A 15,000-nucleotide genomic window follows, 5' to 3' on the forward strand; every position below is an offset into this window, starting at 1 on the left:
AATCTTCCAAAATTTTCAGATGTTAACTGAGAAACTCAACCGAGTATTACACAAATATCTTATCAATAAACTGGTTTTCTTTGAATACTTTTAGTTCTAGAATTTGAGCATTGCAGACCGCACACTAATGAATATTGGCTGAATTTGAGAATGTCAAATCTGCTTTAAGTGTTTTCTTCTTGCACCAGTTTCTTTTAGAGGCTTTTGGGAATCTGACATACGTATAGAATGATCTCCCTTTGTGTTATTTGAGCAGAACCCTCTTCTAGCATCTTGTTCTAGTTCATTTTCACAGTTCCTTTTAGTATCTTTTTCAAAAGCTGAAATATTTGGAGTTTTATTGAAAACTGAACCTTTCTGAATGCTGAGATCATCATCTTTGGTTTCATTAAACTCTATGGTGTCTTGTGTGTTCTCACTAACTGTGATATTCCTATCATATGTAGAATACAGAAATTCTGTTTCAGTATTACATGCTTTGTCTTCCAAAATTTTCATGCTCCTCAAACTTTCCTTTTGGTTATAATGTTTCTCAAGCGGCTCTGTTATTTCACTATTATATTCTAGTATCATATTCTGTTCTAAAAGGCTTTCTATAAACTTTATTTTAACATCTTTCTTTACTTGAGTTTTATCTCCTGGGGATTGGTCTGAATTCTGCTTTGTTTTCTGAGTGTTGTCATTTGAGGAATTTCCTTTGATACCCTGCCTTTTGCTAGATCTTCTTGATTTGTGGTTACTGGGTGGAGTATTGTTGCATTTCTCTTTCTTGAACTTAAATCTACAGTTTTCAATCAAACTGACCAGCCTAAGTCTTATATCTAATGTCATATTGTCCTTTTTGCTCAAATTACTCTCCAATGACATGCTATGCTCCCTGTTCTTTCCTCCACCTTCATTTCTGTCGTCTTGAGTCTGACATATTCTTTCTTCATCTGTGACAGATTTTCTAGATATTTCATTTAATTCTCTTGATCTGTCAGCTGGCCGTTGTTCATCATATAGTATTCTTATGACACTATCTGAAAACTCAATTTTACATGTAGTAGATTCACCTCTACCACTCTTTACATTATGTGTGTCTTTAAATATTCCTTCTCGACTTGGAGTGAACATGCTTCCTTGATTGACCACATTCTTTCTCCCTTCTGGCAGGATTGCTGCATCCTCACTTGTGCATACATGGTCATTCTCATGATTGAGGCTTTTGTCTGCCACTAAATCAATAACCCATTCTTGGCCATCCATATTCTTGTCTGTTCCCTTTTCTAAATGTCCTGATTCATTTTGAAGTTGCGAATCAGTTTGTCTAACTTCTTCCATGCTGTCATTTTCATTTCTAAACATTGCATTGTGTTTTCTTACGCTCTCATGCTCATCATGAGCCCTGACTTCATCGCCATCATCAGAGCTGTCCTCCACTAATTCATATAAACCTTCATCAATGAAGTCAAGCCCATCTTCATCTGGTGATTCATCTAAGGAATCTTCAGACGAATCTCCATCATCCCTTTCTTCAGGTGGCTGAGAGCCAAACAGAAAATAGTCAAAGACCAACTCATACAAACTAATTGATTGAAGAAAAAACAACAACTCAATTTCAAAATAAAGATACATATCAATAAGTTGAAATAATAAGCAAACTCCCACTTATCAAGAAATAGAGCTTAAAAGTGGAAATAAAGATCAAAAGTTTGAAGTAGCATTAAGAGTTTAATGAGATCTATCATAAAGAGTTAAAAGGTGAAATATGTGCAGTCTAAGATAAAGACCAAGATGCTGTCACAAGTAAGTGCAGCTCTATGGATGTTGTATCATGACTGAGATGCTATGTTTGGGGAGACCCTGTAAGTGTTGATATTCCTCAGGGAATCCCATGCAAATGAAAGGCATACCAAACATTATCCTTGAACTGAGCCATCATAGCAGAAGTTTCATTCAGTGATGTTACACATGCACAGTGAAACATAACATGTCTTGTGAAACAACTGGAATATGTAGGGCAATGAAATACCTTCTGCTCAAGGCATGTAACCATGTTTACTAGGCAATTCTCCCCTAAGATGTGAATGATGATGAGGATTTCAGCTTTGCATTTGGATACATACCAGTTTGTGGCTCTCTTCGAGGTGCTTCATGAGGACAGCGACGACGACGTTGACCAGCACAAACTGAGCCATCAGGACAAACACAACAAAGAAAATGGGGGCCACAAAAGGGTAGAGACAGCAGTTTTTGACGCAGTCTGGCTCGTCATCACAATTGTCCCTTAGTGTGTCCTGAAGATGATTTACCAAGTTAATTTAAACTCCATTGTCATAGCCTGCATACTTTATAGATCACATAGAAAAATTATTTTATTCTTTAAATTTAGATGTATCTGTGACTTTCAAGAAAATAAATCATACATACCAAAATATGAAATCATTTTTTAATTCACAATAATCATTAGACTACTATTGCTTTACTCACTTTCATGATGCCATTCCAGTTGTCTCCCGTTGCTACTCTAAAGAGTGTGAGAAAAGCCATACCAAAGTTCTTGAAGTGTGCGTGTTCTCCTAGCCCTTGGCATGGATGGCTATCATCGCATTCTAAAGAACAAACCAGTAATGAGACTATGAATAATGCCTTAGGCTTGCATAAGCATATCAAGCACCAGCACTAAATAAAACATCTATCCACCTAGCTAAAGAAATTAGATGTGCAAAAGGGGATCCAATTCACTGACACAAATATTCAGTATTCCTGCACATACATTCCAAGACATATGTGCTTATGAAAATTTGGAAGATATTATGTCTTGCATAATAACCTCCCAGAAATGTAAATGTACTTCTACTCCACAAAAGAAAGAAAGAAAAAAAAAGACTGCTTGTAAAGTCAATCAGTAAATTCATTTTCATTTTCTATAATTCTAAAATCTCTTATATAACCCAAGAAAATATATCCATTATGATGAACTGCACTTAATATATGCTAAAAAAACAAAAACATACAATTAATTCTAGTGCTAAATTATATCTATACTTAAATCCCATTATATATCATAACATTTTGGCAAGAGACCACTTAACCTTCAGATGTTTTTAAAACCATTATCTCCACTGGCAATTGAAGGGCATATGAATCTTTAAATTATCACATTCTTAACCTGATGCAGCCAGGGATGGCATGTATGGACATGCTATGCCCACCGTGGGTTTACTGTATTAACTGTTTTTACACATAGATGGCTCTACAAATCAATGAGTCATCAATGAGCCAATTACTACCTACCTCAACTGTCATCCTTTGCATTATTTTTTGTGATATTTCATATAGCTGTTAGCAATGTCAGTAACATTATAATAATCATAACTTCTACAATAATAACAACATAAATATTGATAGCATAAAAAAAAAAAAAATCCTGAAAATTCAAGGAAAGGGAAAATCAGGTGAAGTTACAAGGTCTACAAATCAATTTTCTTTGTGACTAGGCACTTGTAAAGACATTTCACCAAATAATGCAACAATAAACTAAATTTTCATGGCAGCATAAGGTTAATCTAACAAAATGAATAAATGGTAATCACACAAATATCTTTTTAAATTTCCTTACCGAGTCTCCCAAAGAGTTCCACACCGAGAGCAGCAAAGATGAAGAAAAGAAGGAAGAAGAGGAGGCCGAGGTTGCCAACTTGTGGAAGAGCTTGCATGACTGTGTCCAGTAATGCTCGAATGCCCTTTGCCATCTTCAGCAGTTTCAATACTAGTAGAATGGTAAAAAAAGGCTTTTACTAATTTCATAAATCAAAAGATTTATCTTATATAGTCAATCTTACAGTACACTTAATATGTTAAAAGATGACTTAAATTCATACCTCCCATTTATGAACACCCTAGAATCCTGTATTTTCTCTCTCTCTCTCTCTCTCTATATATATATATATATATATATATCACTCACTCTTACTCTCTCTTTCTATCTATCTCTTTATCTCTCAACCTCCCTCTTCCTAACCCCCCCCCTCTCTCTCTCTCTCCACCTCTTACCCTTTCACCACCTCTTACTTTTTCTCTTTCTCCATCTATCACTCTCTTTTTCCACCTCTCACTCTCTTTTTCTTCACTTCTCTTTCCATCTCTCTCACTCTCTCTCCCTCTCCCTCTCTCTCTCTCTTTCTCTACTATTCACTTCCTCTCTCTCTCTTTCTCCACCTCTCACTCTTTCTCCCTCTCACTCATTTTCCCTCTCAATCTATCTCTCTCTCACTCTTTCTCCCTCGCACTCTATCTCCCTCTCACTCTTTCTCCACCTCTCACTCTATCTCCACCTCTCACTCTTTCTCCACCTCTCTCTCTCTCTCTCTCTGGCTCTGGCTCTCGCTCTCTGGCTCTCGCTCTCTCTCTGGCTCTCTTGCTCTCTCTCTCTCTCTTGCTCTCTCTCCCTCTCTCTCTCTCTTGCTCTCTCTCTCTCTCTTTTGCTCTCTCTCTCTCTCTCCTTCTCTCTCTCTCTCTCTCTTTCTCTCTCTCTCTCTTGCTTGCTCTCACTTTCTCTCTCTCTCTCTTGCTCTCTCTCACATTCTTTCTTTCTCTCATATTCTCTCTCTCTCTCTCTCTTGCTCTCTCTCTCTCTCTTGCTCTCTCTCTCTTACTTGCTCTCTCTCTCTCTCTCTCTCTTGCTCTCTCTCTCTATCTCTTGCTTTCTCTCTCTCTCTTGCTCTCTCTCTCTCTCTTTTATTTTCACATTTTTTCTCTCTCATTCTCTCTCTCTTATTCTCTCATTCTCTCTCTCTTATTCTATCTCTTTTTTTCTTATTCTCTCTCTCTCTCTCTTTTTTCACTCATTCTCTTTCTCTTTTTCTCTCATTCTCTCTCTCTTTCCCCGTATTCTCCATTTTCTCTTACCCTCTCTCTTTCTCTTTTCCTCTCTCTAACTTTCTCTCCATCTCTCCATCTTTCATCTTCTCCCTCCCTTTCTTCCTTCTTCTCTCACTCCCTCTCTCCCTCCTTCTTCTTCCTCTATTCTCTCACTCCCTCTCTCCCTCCTTCTTCTTCCTCTACTTTGCCTTCTACATCTCCAACCCTAAACAGACTAACTGAGTACCATTTCCAGGAACAAAATATACCTCGGGCAATTCTCAACACTCTCATGACTCTAATGATGGTTGGGTTGATGGGGATGATCTCACTCTTCATCTCCTCCAGTACAATGCCCACAACCGACAGGATGACAATGAGCACATCCAGTTGGTTCCACCTAAATTGTGGTGAAGGGGAGAATGTAGATTAACACACAAATATACAATTGCAAAAACCCACTCATAATTTTAAACTTAAATGATCATGCGATTTAATGATTAACTAAACTATTTATAAAGAGATTCCATATATATTTTTCAATTATGTGAATGAATAAATTCCAATGAATAAACTATAATGTTCCTTTAGTTGGAAAGCAAGGTGCTAGAAAAACAAGCAGTATATGATTTGAATGATATGACTAAATAAAGATTATCCAAAAGAATCCAAAATACTAGGAAAAAAAGAAGGAAAAATGAAGTTCAAAAAGATTTTCTAAAGTCCTGAACACTTATCAAGATTTTTCAGGCACTCAATTATAATCTCCAATGCTTATTTACTGTTGTGATGCAGATCTTTGTATTCTATAAAACTGTCTCTTACCATAAATTTTTAAAACAGTAATTTTGATTTTTTATGCATCTCCAGTAATTTCTGTAAATAGTTCTAAAATCTACAATGACAACTAAATGAAAGGATGTTATTTTCAAATGAAAAGAACTCTTACAGTACAGACTTTCATTACTTTCTTGTGCATTAAATCTGACAACTGCATTGTGGTATACAACAGCTTATGTGTTTATGTTATAGGCTTTTTAGATATCTTGTACATCATATCAAATTCTGCATTCATTTATTAACTAATATTTCATGTGAAGATTATCATGAAGTGCTGTTTACATAACAGGAATAAGAAACTATTATACAAGAAAGATACTGAGAAAAGAAAAAGAAAACAGACTAAATATTTTTCACTTTTCTCTAAAACATACAATGGTATGAGGTAAAAAAATGATTTGTAAAGAGTGCAAAAACTTCATAATGCCAAAACATTACTTGAGATATTACAAAATTAAAAGAATATAAGACAGCCATCATGACCTGTACCACTGGCACAGGATTCTGTATTGACCCAACAACAGACTTGTATTATTTAGCTCACACAGCAATGGGTATTCAATATTCAATCTCACAGAAGAAATATGAGTGTTTTAAGGGTATCAGATCATTATAAATGTAGATCAGAGTACTCTATGTATATTATGTATGATATCAGATTATACAATTTTGACAATTTGAATACTTTTGCCACATTACCCCTAAAGTTTACTGTTTATAATATCTATTTAAGACTATAAACAACATCTGGAACTCTTTTATCTATATCAGATTATAAATGATATTTATCTGCATCAGATAGTGCCTAGAATTTGGCACATGCACATATGTAGTTACTACTGATATCTTATTGTGAGCATGAAATTTTTGTCAACAATCTGTGTGAAACATCAAAGCCTTAGGTCAAGTAACTTGATACACAAGGATAAAACCAATTTGCTAACACTTAAATCACATGTTGTAATGCAGGAAAAAATAAAACTATTACTATAGCATGCAAGAATATTCTGATGATCTTCAGTATCCAGAAGAAATTGTTATAGAATATAGAGGACTAAATGCACAATAGAGAACACCTGAGCATTTACTTTTTAATTTTCAAAACATTTTGTCAAATTATAGGCTGAAACATTTGATAACATAATGACTGCTTAAAGTACTTGTTGGATAAGAACTGTACTTTCCTAATGCAAAATATATTAGCAATATGTAAATGGGTTATGGAAGATTATCATAAATAATATGAAATTTACTCATTCTTCTTCTTTCTATAATTTTTATCTATCAAACAAATCTCAAACTAGCATACCTGTGTTGTGTTTAAATTGCTAAGGTATGATAATCCCTTTCTTATAGATTAAATAAAATATATCAAAATGTAATATTCTTGTGATTTTTAAAATAAAAAACTTCCATTTGTCCTATATTTACTAAATTTATCTTACTATTATTCCTCAATAAAGACTTTTAAAGGTTAGCCTGCAAGGTCTCTTCCCCAGCTATTTATGAACTAAAATTAGGAAGAAACACTAGGGATCTCTAAGAACTTTTAGAGAAGGAATGCAATAATAACAAATCTACTGATACCAGAACCAACGAATCTGTTATCACAAAACATTATGCAAATATTACACAAGTTTTGTTGTTAGTTTGTAACTACCAAGAAACTGTAAATTCCGTTTTGAATGTAAGTGACAAACCAAGCAGCAATTGACACAAATGTCATGTTTAGTGCTAAAAAATGAAGCTATGATAACAACAATTGATTCATGGATTGCTGTCTATTTGTCACTATTCTTTCAAACCTTGAGGTTGTATTCATTACAAAGGGGAAAATGCATATAAAAAGGTACCGTAAAACATTGAAAAATCTACATATGACTAATTCCTGGATTATTTACCCACTAGCGGATACGCATTGCAGCCCAGGGAAAGGGAAAAATATTAGAATACCAGCTACATAACTATGTAGACCCACACCATCAAACAGTGAAATACATAGCATTATCTATCAATTAATAATTATTCAGCATATTTTTGGGAGATTACATACCTATTTAGAGTAGGCTAATGAGGAGAAAAAAAAAATCCAAAATATCCTGCCCAACTTATACTTACATACATGATAAAAGTTACATTGTGGGAAAATACAGGATGGTGTGCAAGTAACTTCACTGTTGATGTTTGGGTTGACAATTATTATTACAATACAAGGCTATAAGCTCTAGACTGGCTTCATAACTATAATGGACAAGTATCATACCTGAATCAAATATAAACTGAATGTATCATTTCTCTTGTTTGGCTTAATATTAAGAATTTCATATAAATGGCATAAAAAATTACCAAAACTAAACCTTTTTGGCCAAAAGATAAAGGTAAGATTAAATGGTATATTTTATACTTTGTAACAGCAAATGGTAACTTTGCAGTTGAAACGATGTAATAGCTATTCTTTTCAGAATAACTATATAGCATTATAAAATGTTATTTTTACTCACCATATATCCATATGAGTGTGGTATGACTGACAGACTAATTTCCAAACTAAATGGATGATTGTCTTAAATATCAGTTAAAGTTGTATGAAATTTTAAAATCTTGTCCATATTAGTAAATGTTTGCCAAATATCAATGATCTCCCTGCAACACACACATTGATACTATAGCTGCAGACTACCAACACCTCCACTGACACCTACATACTTTTCATCCCAACCTTTCTGAAAATCAGTCTACAATAACTTAAATGACATTCTCTTATGCAGTAGTTTATCTTGCACTGTGCAAAGCTAGGGCTCTTTTTCAGGGGAAGGGGAGGAGAGGACCTAATTCTGCCTGTTCAAAAAGCATGAGAGTGAAGCAAAGGCTAGGAGTTTACTAGAGGCTGAGGTTAGGTTCCAAGTATATAGAAGTGAGTGTAGATCTAGGCAAGCACTGCAACCAGTCCTCCCTCACCTAAACTCCTCGCTGGGGATGTGGCCACCCAGGGGCAGGGACAAAAGTTAGACCACCAAGGACAATACGGATGGATGTATCGAAAATGAGGGAAATGTTAAAACATGGTGAGATCATCATTACAGGAGTACAAAAATGAAGTAAATCATAATCTAAGATATCTGAACTATGGTATTACTTCTTTACCCTGTCAGCAGTTTAGATTACTTGAATAATAATTCATGATATAACATGCCTTCTAGGAAACCTGTAGTGCATAAAAGTGAATATGATAAATATCAATAACCTCTTCCAAATGCCCTGACCTGCCCACTGGGTCATCATACCATTGTGAACAAGTGCATTATGAACAATGGAGCCAAATAAATGGTGGTGAGGCATAATACCAAAGTAATGAATGTGACATACAATAAACTATTTTTTTCTTTCAAAAATGATGTGATAAATAAATCACAATCTCCAAACATAAGAAACACCTTGTGTTAGTTATTTTACAACATCTGGTTATATCTGTTTATCTAAATCACATTCATCTACACAATACATTTATAAAAAAAATGTATTAAACATGAATATAAAAAACTTAAATGTCATTTTACAACTTTGCCCCATCTCTTAAAATAAGCTGAAGAGAAGTACTTTTCCTTTTAATACAAAAGGAAACAATGACTGCTTCATAAAATGAAAGAATTTAAGTATTCCAACCTCAATAAAAGGAGAATTTAAAAGCCTTAGAGAAATGGTTCATCTAAAATGCTGACAGTATATAATCATTGCCACTTTCTGATATTAAACACTCATTCACTGAACTCCGAAGTACTAAGTACATCAGTTTATACTTTGCTAAAGAACTTCTGAAGCTATGTTATTTAAACATGAAGTTAGAGTTTGCTTCATATACATTCAATATATATATGTACATTGTTTTCCACAATCTCAATACATTGTCACTTATTTCTGCATTTAGGTTATAATAATCTAAGAAAAAAATGCAGACCTATTTTCAGGTTTAATAAAAAGAATGTAATACCATAATGGAGGTGACTAGTGTAGAATTTTGGCAAATGAATCTAAAGTGTTGTTCAAATTCTCTCTTGGACTTGCAAATTTTATGTGTTGCTATGTTTTTTTGAAGTACAATAGAATGTAAAATGATTAAAAATGAACAATAACTAAATTTAAAATATTAACAGAATCAACCTCTGATAACTAACTGCCAAACATTCAGATTCATTTGCATACGTTCACAATCTGTGTTCAAAAATTTAGGTGGAGATAAAGCAGCTAGTACTACCTGTCCTTGAAGTATCTCCTGCATCCAAGAGCTAGCATTTTCATGGCTGATTCCAGGATGAAAACTGCTGTGAAGAAATAGTTGAAAATCTGAAGAGCATACTCCAGTTCCTGTTGAAGGAGACATAATATCAAAAATACACTTATTAAACATCAATATTTGTTTTGTTATTTATAATGACTATATTCTGCCATATACCTGAGTATGACAATATCATTGTTCTGCACATTATAAGAAATTTTGTATAAACAGTCACTTTCTGACTCTAAGCATGCCTAATCATAGTGTCAATTATGTCAAAAAAACCCACCTTTGGCATCTTATAAAATTCCATGGCCATGGTGACGACGTTGAGGCCTATGACAGCAGCTATTGCAAGGTCAAAATATTTACTGGTCACAATATTGTGAATGAAAAGCCTTGCTTTTGAATAGCTGCTGTAGTAAGGTGGCTCACGCATTTCTGGGGAAGAGATGGTCACATATTGCATGTTGCTTGTTGTCTTATGATTATACATGCAGACACAGCAAGCATTACAAGATTACCTTTAACCTGTAAACAATAATTTTATTATGATCTATGAATCATCAAAAAAATAAATAATTATGGCTTTCTCACAACTTATATATTTGGTAACAGCCAAGAGAGATCATGTGTGAATAATGTAAAACATTTTGTTTATCTAACACCATGTAACCTTTAAATAGGCAATCTGAAGTATTCTCTTGATGTCCCCTGACATACCATGAGAATGTACATTATACACACACACACACACACACACACACACACACAAACACACACACACACATATATATATATGTATATATATATTTGTATGCATGCATGTATGTATACATGTATATCTATGTATATATGCGCATATAAATAAATATATATATATATATATATATATATGTATATATGTATATATGTATATATGTATATATATGTATATATGTGTATATATGTGTATATATGTGTATATATGTGTATATATGTATATGTGTGTGTGTGCATACAATCATTAAATCTCTCAACTGTCAGGTCTTGTAAAAAAGAAGTTTGTTCTGGTTAATCATCAATACAATGGTAATCATATATGCAATCTACTAAAATATTTTGTTGACATGGTTTAGAGATAGGATTTATATATTCCTACTAAAATCTATGCAAATGATATAAACCCTCAACTGATAATTAAAAGATACCTTTGACATGTGTACATGCACAGGTATCAAGTGAGATTCTGTTAAATATTCACTGCATCTAATCATGAACAGCCTGTACCGAGTTAGTTTAAGACAAGGCTTGAAACACTAGTCCTGGTTAATTCTACAGATCAGTCTCTAAAGTCAAACTATTTCACCCATAAACACCCATTACTTTCATGAAGCCTCATAAGCTTCAACAATTTCTTCCTTCTTCTACGTCTTCTGATTTCCGCCTCGATGTCTACTGTGGAAGGGTCTATGCCTGCTGCAACTAGACTCTTTATTCTCTCTTCCCTGAATCTCTCTAGTTCTTATTGTTGGAGGAAGAAGAGGAGTTGAAAGATAATGAAGAGACATACAGCTGTATCATAAGATAAAACTATATGAGATGGGTATACAACAGTGGCGTGCAGACAGGGGACCAAAGGAGCAGTGGCCCTAGGCATCCAAGTGAGGGGGCATCCAATCAGAGAGGGAAATATGATAATGATTCTGAAATTTGTATTCAAATTGAATCAAGTTTTTATCTTGTATCCCCTTTTTGCTTACATCTTCAAAATATCTCCTTTTCTCAAAGTATTTCTCAATACTAGGCTTTATACTTGAGTCTGTAAGGCATCCAATCAAGGAGTTGGCCCTGGATATCACTAGACCTCTGCATGCCACTGGGTATAAAATAATACCATTACAAGAATAAGTAAGAGGAAAGAAACAGAAATGATCCAAAGATAAATACAGATCATAATTCATAGAAGATAACATTAAAGAAAAGAGAAACAAAATCAACAAGTCTTCCTTTTAATGTAAAACAGTTGTGGTAAAGTAAAATAGAACATATATTCTAAACTATGTTATGAAGTTAGATGCTTACTTCTTCTCTTTTTCTCCAGCTTTTTGGCCCTTTTAGCTGCCCTGCGAGCTTTCTCTTCCTTTTCCTGTTCTTCTCGGCATCTGTGGAAGTTCTCCACGACAACTCCAACAAACATGTTCAGTACAAAGAATCCCACGAGTAACAAGAATGAGATGAAGTATAATAATCTCCACTGAGAATAGTTTTCCTTTGGCTGTAAGAAGGAAACGAATAATTAAAAACTGCTACTGTCATAAACATTTCCCTTCTAATAAAAAAATATATGATTCAAATTTATAATTCTCATACAAAGCAGTTTGAATGCTTGATGTAATACCCAAATTATTTCTATTTGTTTTAATTTAACAGTAAATCAGTGGCATAATTGGGAGGGAGCAATTTTTGACCTTCCCCCCCATGGCCTCAATTTAGGGACACATTTTTTTCAGGCAGAATAAATACATAACCTGAACCCACCAGGGGTGGCATGTATGTACATGCCATGCCCATTGTGAATTTCTTCTATTAATTGACTTTACACATAGAGGGCTACACAAGTACCAAGTTACCAATGAGCCAATTATGAGTACTGCCTGTCTCACCTCTTTACTCTTTTCCTTGATTTTCAGAAACATTTTCTGGTTCCTTATATTGCTGTTAGTAGTGACTAACATTATAATAATTATAATGTCTATAATAAAAATGACAGCATGGTTATTGATAGCATTGGTAAAAAAAACAACGAAAATTTTCCTTCAAACTCAAGGAATGGCAAAATCAAGTGAGGTCACAAGATCTACTAACTGACTCCTTTGAGGCTAAGCAGTTCTGGAGCCGTCTATGTGCAGAAAAAATTCACTAAACAATACTATAGAGAACACAACATTTTCCAGGTGACATTAGGGACATAGATTCCCAAGCCTAAAGTGTCTAGCTACACCACAGGATGAAACTGATTACATCCTATTTTGTTATTAAATATCATTGTCATTTATAGCATTAGTCAAGAGATATCAATTACTTCTAATATTGAATATTGCAAACTGAGTCTAACTTAATGCAATATTCTTCTGTTTCCTGCTACAACTTTTACAGCTAATTTTAAATGTTATCTTAGGACCTCTGGTTTCATAAAATAAAAATGAGAACACTTATTTTGGAATCATTTATACATTAAGATACTCCTCCTTACCTGCAAGTCAACTCCAACAGCATCTAGACCTGTATACATAATATTGACCCAGCCATCTTTCGAAGAAAGGACAAATAACGACATAAGTGCCTGGCCAAGATCATCAAAGTTGTACTTCCGATTGAGCCAGATATTGCCAGGAATTGCCAAGCAGTCATCCTTGGTTGTGACATTTTTAAGATTTTCACCTTCACAGTAAAAAAAGGTACCCTTGAAAAGCTGCAAAAGGGAGTAAACATAAGATAATTTGTCAAATTTCATGTAAGTGAAAACTGATATTGCTTCATCTACATAAAGTGAATCCAAGAATCTGCAATATGAAAATAATACATGTATGATATAAATTTGACAATTGTTAGTACAAAAATATCATATATTAGAATGATAAAATTCAGGTTACTTCTTAGCTTACCTGAACTCCCAGGATGCCAAAGATGATGAAGAATGTACAGCAGATGAGAACAATATTTCCGATGGGTTGCAGGGAGGACAATAAGGTCTGGACCACTAATTTCAACCCGGGTGCTCGGTTGATTACTCTGTTGAAATATGTGTATGCACAGTAATTGTATTTCCTGTCATCAACATATGCATCAATCTTTATTTACATTTATCCTGAACACTTGTCTTAAATTGGCACACTGGGATGATGTAGACCATAGGCAATTTTGACTACAGAAAAATAAATGGTTAAGAACTTTGGTCTGCTTTTCTTTTGGTCTGGTAATTGCAAGTTACAATGCCTTCCAAGTGATCTTATAAGAATATATAAAAAAAAAGAATCCTTAGACACTGGAAAAGGGAAACATAGTGTTAGCAAACATAATCAGTAATCTGGGCTCACACTAATGATATACGACAGGCAGAAGGTACCGTAGTAAATTCACATTTATTTGATAATATCCTCTAAAATGTGACCTACCTAAGTGGTCTTAGAGCACGAAGAAGACGGAAGACCCTAAGGATGCCGAAGATGCGTGGCGAGGTTGAAACCAGGACAGACATAAGGAGATCTATGAAGGAAACGATGACGAGCGAACCATCCATTATGTTCCAACCAGAACTGAAGTATGCATTCTTACCATAGAGGAGCCCTTGAGCAATCACCTGTTTGTACAACGAAAGTCATTACTACTTTTTGCAGGTGGTTGTTTCTTTTTTTTCCCATGCACGAATTCAAAAGTATTATCGGGTCTTTAAATACACATCAACGGTAAATATACTAGTTTTTGGAATAATGGTTTGTACTAAGCTGGTGAGCAAGACAAATAAAAAAAAAAAAGGATAAAGCTGATCTATATAATAATATAATCAATAACAGGAGATTAGTAACAATGGTATATGTATCTTTGGTAAAACTTAATATGAAATTAGCTGTAAGAAGGATGTGACAGGTGACAGCCTTTCAGATCAACATATCAGACTCTCAATGCTGATAAATGCATTCACAAAAAGCTTTAGGTAAAAATATCAAACCACATACAAAAAGGCTTTTAATCCTTCGAGTGTGCCATTCTTTTACTATTTGCTGAATTATTAACATATCTATATCAAAATGTCAGATTTTGGATGAAAATCTATAATGACTGCAACTCCTGGAACTACTATGTATAGTTTTACAATAATCATTAATAAATATTTTCAATTTCATACCATATGGATTATATTTGGCATAGAGGATTTAATCAAAATTTTCTCCACATGAAATTATGGTAGTGCTCAAGCTAATTAGTTTTAATTTGTTATTCCTCAGTCAAATTTAGAAAATGCTTGAAAAAGCAGCCAGTTAACTTTTTAATTGTCACAA

The 15,000-nt window shown here is 34.1% G+C and overlaps 1 protein-coding gene across 1 annotated transcript in view; it reads right to left on the bottom strand.

Annotated features, from left to right (window-relative positions):
- Ca-alpha1T (Ca[2+]-channel protein alpha[[1]] subunit T) overlaps positions 1-15,000 on the bottom strand; it is a 126,350-nt gene that overhangs the window by 16,049 nt on the left and 95,301 nt on the right. The window contains exons 27-39 of the mRNA XM_070124997.1: positions 14,116-14,300; positions 13,606-13,732; positions 13,194-13,412; positions 12,023-12,215; positions 11,324-11,461; positions 10,248-10,399; positions 9,938-10,047; positions 8,644-8,655; positions 5,115-5,245; positions 3,605-3,754; positions 2,473-2,594; positions 2,109-2,279; positions 157-1,524 (exon numbers count right to left, since the gene is read on the bottom strand). Of these exons, the coding sequence (XP_069981098.1) occupies positions 157-1,524; positions 2,109-2,279; positions 2,473-2,594; positions 3,605-3,754; positions 5,115-5,245; positions 8,644-8,655; positions 9,938-10,047; positions 10,248-10,399; positions 11,324-11,461; positions 12,023-12,215; positions 13,194-13,412; positions 13,606-13,732; positions 14,116-14,300 (3,078 nt within the window). The remainder of the gene's footprint in view (positions 1-156; positions 1,525-2,108; positions 2,280-2,472; positions 2,595-3,604; positions 3,755-5,114; positions 5,246-8,643; positions 8,656-9,937; positions 10,048-10,247; positions 10,400-11,323; positions 11,462-12,022; positions 12,216-13,193; positions 13,413-13,605; positions 13,733-14,115; positions 14,301-15,000) is intronic.

Source organism: Penaeus vannamei, chromosome 9, assembly GCF_042767895.1.
Source record: "Penaeus vannamei isolate JL-2024 chromosome 9, ASM4276789v1, whole genome shotgun sequence".
NCBI lineage: Eukaryota > Metazoa > Arthropoda > Malacostraca > Decapoda > Penaeidae > Penaeus > Penaeus vannamei.